This window comes from Aptenodytes forsteri, unplaced genomic scaffold (genome assembly GCF_000699145.1).
Source record: "Aptenodytes forsteri isolate BGI_AS27 unplaced genomic scaffold, ASM69914v1 Scaffold83, whole genome shotgun sequence".
Lineage (NCBI taxonomy): Eukaryota > Metazoa > Chordata > Aves > Sphenisciformes > Spheniscidae > Aptenodytes > Aptenodytes forsteri.
In genome coordinates, this window is record NW_008795371.1 from 3,313,231 (window position 1) to 3,318,729 (window position 5,499).

At 68.7% G+C, this 5,499-nt stretch overlaps 1 protein-coding gene across 1 annotated transcript in view; it reads right to left on the reverse strand.

The window, feature by feature from the left end:
• SEMA4B (semaphorin 4B) overlaps nucleotides 1–5,499 on the reverse strand; it is a 13,031-nt gene that overhangs the window by 3,812 nt on the left and 3,720 nt on the right. The window contains exons 2-11 of the mRNA XM_009280459.1: nucleotides 3,331–3,491; nucleotides 2,898–2,960; nucleotides 2,689–2,787; nucleotides 2,432–2,543; nucleotides 2,154–2,270; nucleotides 1,881–2,038; nucleotides 1,218–1,399; nucleotides 895–1,045; nucleotides 543–753; nucleotides 341–456 (exon numbers count right to left, since the gene is read on the reverse strand). Of these exons, the coding sequence (XP_009278734.1) occupies nucleotides 341–456; nucleotides 543–753; nucleotides 895–1,045; nucleotides 1,218–1,399; nucleotides 1,881–2,038; nucleotides 2,154–2,270; nucleotides 2,432–2,543; nucleotides 2,689–2,787; nucleotides 2,898–2,960; nucleotides 3,331–3,491 (1,370 nt within the window). The remainder of the gene's footprint in view (nucleotides 1–340; nucleotides 457–542; nucleotides 754–894; nucleotides 1,046–1,217; nucleotides 1,400–1,880; nucleotides 2,039–2,153; nucleotides 2,271–2,431; nucleotides 2,544–2,688; nucleotides 2,788–2,897; nucleotides 2,961–3,330; nucleotides 3,492–5,499) is intronic.

Genomic DNA, 5,499 nt, shown 5'->3' on the forward strand with positions numbered 1-5,499 from the left:
GGTCGGAGGGGCCCTGCGGCAGGCGCCCCGGCTCCATGCGCAGAAGGGATCTCGTGCCAGCACGCACTCGCCACAGCTGCGGTACAGGCTGCAGTTGGCAAAGGGCACCTGAGCCACCGCTGTGTAGGTGGCTGCGTAGACCAGGCCCTGCGGGAAGGGACACAGCGGGGTCAGCAGCACGACCGCAGCCCCGGAGCCGTGCAGTGGGGTTGACTTCTGCACACCCCCACCCTCCCGGGCTCCCTGGCCCCAGCCCACGAGCAGGACCTGCCCCATGCAGGCTGAGCCCACAGCATCCCCCCCTCGCTCCAGCCCCAGCACGCCCATGCCCGGCTCCTGCCTGGTCCTGGTCCAGCAGCAGCTGGAGAATGGGCTGGCCAGTGGGGAAGAGGCGGATCTCCTCGATGATGTGCACCCTGTGGTTCACGCGCACAGCTTTGTGCAACCTGCCATCGTCTGCAAACACAAGGGCCATGCTGAGAGGGGCTGGGGCACGCGGCGTGCTGGCACCCGCCCTCTCGGCAGCCTGCAGCTGCACCCACCTGTGCCCAGGAAGAGGACGTCGTAAGTGCCGTGGAGGCCCTGCGCACGGTGGACACCAATCTGCTGGTAGCGTAGGCGGCTCTGCAGCAGCAGCGGCTGGCTGCGCACAGGGCTGTCCATCAGGAAGTGGTCCTTGATGAAGTTCAGCACCCGGTCTGGCATCTGGAGGGACGAGTTGATCTTCAGGTGCCGCGTGTGGCTGGTGATGCACTGGGGAGAGAAGAGGGGGCTTGGCCAGGGCATGGGGCAGCAGGTGGGCAAGTGGCCGTGCCGTGGCGGCTGCCAGGACCAGGAGAGCGTGAAGGGCTGCCCCGCGTCCTGCACCTGGGCAGGCACCAAGGAGGCACATACCGTGCCCGGCCGGGGCTCCGGCACAGGGCCGGTGTCTGTGTACCACTGCTGCGTCTCGCGGTTCACCTCCTTGTAGAGCCCACCGAAGGCTCGCTGCACGCTGTGCATGGGGAAGGCGCACACAGCCGAGCTGCCCAGGCCGCCCTTGTTCCTGGCAGGGGAGAGGCAAAGCCCATGGCAGTATCAGGTACCCCAGCTCTGCCGAGCCCCTGCGCCACCCCAGGAACCCGAGCGTGGCCAGAGCCGACCTGCACCTCCCCGACCGCCCCGTGGTGCTGCGGGCAGCGCTCCCGGGTCCCAGCCAGCCCCGGCCCGCTGCTCACCACTGTGAGGTGAAGACCCCATAGAAGAGTGTCTCCCTCCAGCGCAGCTCCCCCGGGGTGAGTACGAAGACATCCTGCAGCACGTTGAAGGGGAAGCCGTCCTCAGGGTGCGAGCAGAGCAGCTGCGCCTTCAGGAAGGTCGTCCACCGCCGCTGCAGCACACGCTCCCCGCCCTGGTCCCCCTGCACAGCACAGTAGGTCAGGGCATGATGCCATGGCCGCCCAGCAGCAGGGAGCCCCACAGGGCTGGGTGAGTGGAGCAGGGGTCTGTCCGTCTGTGCAGCAGTGCCGAGGCCCCAGGGGAGCAGCCCCAGTGTCGGGGAGGGACAAGCAAAGCAGCGTCTGAGGTGCCCAGGGGAAGGGAAACACGACCCAAGAGGAGGACAGGGCTTGTGTCCCCTCTGGCGAGGCAGCAGAGATGGGGAAGGGTCACTGCCACCAACGGGGCTGGCAGGAGCAGCGGACTTGAGCCACAGCCCTGGGCTGGGCACTGTGGATCTGTAACTGCCGCAGAGGAGCACTGAGGGCACTGGTCCCCTTCTGGGGTGTCCAGGAACTGGGGGACAGAGATGTGCAGGGTGGTCCCACATCCCCCCCTGCCCCAGCAGTGAGTGACACCCTGGGCACGGCCCCCCACGCACACCCCCGCTGCCCTGCACCCACCTTGCACACCCGCGCGATGCGGGAGACGATAGTGTTCTCGAAGTAGTCGAACTCCTTGCCAGTCTCGCTGAAGAAGAAGTAGACCTTGTCGTCGTCACCCTCGGGGTTGCCGGCGGGCAGGCTCTCCCGCAGGTAGGCTGAGCCCACAAAGACCGGGTCTGGGGACACAGGAACCCTCAGCATCGCCCCCCGCCAGGGCCAGCCCCCATCCCCACACCTCCCCCATCATGGGGGATAGAGACCCCAACCCACTACGCCAGCCCCAGCTCTCACCCTGCAGCCAGTTGAGGGAGTTCTCCGTCTTGAGGGCGATGCGGCTCTCCTGGCTGCGGTAGATGGTTGGCTCGTTGCCCTGGAAGTTGCTGACAGTCCCAGCATAGAGCTCACCATCTGCCAAAGAGACACTCCCGCTGGGACCCGGCACCCGGCACGTGCCATGTGGCACAGCCCCGCTCCCCTGCCGGGGTCCGTGCTGGCCCAGCCCCGGTTCAGCCCAGCCAAGCAGCTCGGGACTGCAGAGAGAGCAAGGGTCCTGGGGTGGCATGCCTTACCGACCATGACGGCCGTGGACCGGTACTCAGGGTCGAAGGGGCAGCGTCCCTTCCCGTCCTCCAGCAGCACCTTCCCTGACGTGTCCCGCTCCAGGCTGAAGCGCTGCACGTTCTGCAACAGGACCGGGCTGTGAGCCGGTAGCACCACCAGCACCCACCCCAGCAGCCGGGACCCCTGCTGCAGGGCCCCAACAGCAGAGAGGGAGACTGCACCCCCAGCGGGACTTGTGGCCCCCAGCCCCACTCCCCGTGCTCACGATGTAGGCGCAGGCCGGGCTGAAGGCGCAGGTCCCGCAGGTATAGAGGTGGGTGCTGTTCAGCTGCAGCAGCATTTTGATGTAGTTGTGACAGTCCCTCTGCAGGGGCGAGAAGACCCGGCTCAGCCCTCCTGCCTGCACACACGCCGGCACAGGGCACTGCCCACTCCTGCCACAGCCCCCAGACACCCACCAGCAGCGGGGCTCACCTGGGGGTCCTTGCCCTTGAACACGCACTGCCTCTTCTTCTCCTCATCCGCGCTCCACGGCAGCTGCAGAGAGGGGACAGTCACTGGGAGCCCCCTGTCACCAGCTGGTCCCCACACACCACCCTGCTCAGGCTGGCAGAGCTCACCCCCAGCATCAATGTCCTCCCCACCTCAATCGCACTGGTGAGGCAGCCACTGGCTCGGGCTGAGCAACCCACTGCCCAGGACGGCCAGGGCAGCTGCCTCCATGCTGTCCTGACTGGCTCCCAAATGTGCGGTGGCTTGCACAGACCCCAAACGCTGCCGGGGAGTGGACCCCCTGCACCAGAGCTAGCTCGGTGCCCCCTTCCCTCCCTGAGGGCAGCACAGCCCCAGCTCAGCCCCGGGGCCTCCGTGGTCCTGCGTGGGGCTCAGCCCCCATCCGTGGGCTCACCCTGCGAGCTGGTGCCCCAGGCTGGAAGTGGCTGGTGTTGACAGCGATGAGCAGCTCGCGCGCCCCCAGGTAGAGGGTGCCACCGTCCGGGCTCAGCAGCAGGGCCGTGTAGTTGGACACGCCAGGTACCTCGAACCGCTGCACGACGCGCTCGGCTGAGTCTGGGGAGGGAGAGCAACAGGCATCAGCCTCATGCAGCCTGCGCTGGGCAGCACCCGACTCCCTGGGGCCCCCGTGCCACGGCTCGCTCCTGGACCCTCTGCTTGGCACTGCTGCCCCGGCCTCGCACATCAGCTGCACTGCCCGCACAGAGCTGCCAGAGCCAGATCCGGCTCTCCCAGCGCGGTCAGACGCACACAGCACTGCACCGCAGTGAACCGTGCACGGCCGCGATAGCGCCCGAGGGCAGCCTCCGCGCTGCTGCCAGCATGAACCACTGCCTTGTCCCAGCCGTCCCCAGGGCACGCCGCAGCAGCCCTGCCCGGCACTGGGCACTGCAGCCAGGTCTGTGCTCGTCCAGCCACACACAGCCCCTGGGTCTCAGCCCTGCGGCGCAGGTGGCCCAGCCCAGTCCAGCCCCAAGGAGACCCCGAGCTTGCAGCAGGGAGAGATGGGTGCCAGGACTGGCTGCCCACCCTGGCCCACGGGGCGGCCCCAGCAGCTGCCTGTGCCGGACACTGGGGCAGAGGCTACCGGCTGAGTCACGGAGTGCCCGCACACCCGTCCCGCGTGGGTGGCCTGGCCCCGGAAGCCCTTCCTCTCCCGCGGCCATTCTGAATCAGACAGGCCTGGCTGTGTCAGCGGGACACGTCGGGCTGACTCACACTGCCAACTCCCTCACCCTTGACACCCCACGCCCGGGGGATGCCCTGACCTTCCCCGACCCCCTGCCCGCTGCCAGATCCCTGCTGGGATGGCCCTGGGGCTCCTGCAAGCCCCCGCTTGGTGCAAGCCACCATGAGGGCTTGAGGTGCTGCGGTGCCGGCAGTGCTGCAGGCCTGGACCCTGCTCCTCTCCCCCTCCCCTGTCGCTCCACGAGCCCCGGCTATCGCTGGATGGGGCAGCATCTCCCCTGTCCCTGGGGGCTCAGCTGGCCCCTGGCCCAGCACCCGCCCTGGCTCTCCTGCAGCAGCATAGAGGGAGGGATGCTGGCCCCCCAGGGGCATCCTCCTGTGAGGGGTCCTGAGCCTCAGCACCAGGATGATGCTGCCCGCAGCAGGCACAGCCCAGTGCAGGCAGCAGAGGGGCAGCAGGGGCCCCTGCACCCCGCAGAGCTGTCCCAGCCCAGGGAGCTGCGGGATCCCATGCTGGCTGCCAGGGGACCTGTTAGGACAAGACCTGCTTCTTCCAGACAAACCTGCTGGAGGCACATCCAGCGCTTCCAGGGGAGCAGCTCGCCAGCTCCTCCCTCCCACGAACCGCAAGCCCCACACGGCCGCACTCCCCAGGAACCACTGCCAGGCACACGCTGCTGCTGGCAGAGCAGCCAGCCTGCGCCCCCCGCCCCCCCCCCCCCCGGCGGGGCCGGGGGGGGGGGGCGCCCGCCTATGGACCGCAGGAGCAGCAGCCAGCCTGCGCCCCCCGCCTGGCTCCCAGTGGCAGCACTGGGGGGCCAGGTCAGGACCCCTGGGTATTGCCTGTGAGCTGCAGCCCCTGCAGCCAAAGCAGCCTCTGCAGGTGGGCAGAGCTCGGCCAGAACCGGTCTGTGCAGGCAGGGCCAGGCAGCGCGGCTCGATGTGGTGTGGCATGGCATGGCATGACGCCGAGCTGGGCTGTCCTGCTGGCTCCCGGGCCTCCCATCCAGCTCGGCGGGTCCCCGATCTGCTGGAACCCAGCCGCGGCCAGCGGTCATGGGAGCACGTGGCAGGGCCACGTCCATGCCGACAAACCACAGCACATTGAGCCAGGGAGTGCTCCCAGCTGCTCACGCCTTGCTGCCAGAGCTGGCCCGGCCCAAACCACTGCACCCTCCCAGGCTGCCCAGCCGGCAGCCAGCACGGGACAGGCTCTGCTGGCTGGTGGCAGCTGGATTTAGCCACCTTCTCCTGGCAGTGCAGCCAGCCCAGACACACGTGGGCGGCCCCCACCATGCCACAGCCCCAGCACCGGACGATGGAGCTGGGCCCAGCAGCTGCCAGTGCCGAGCCCCAGCCGACCATGGGGCACGCC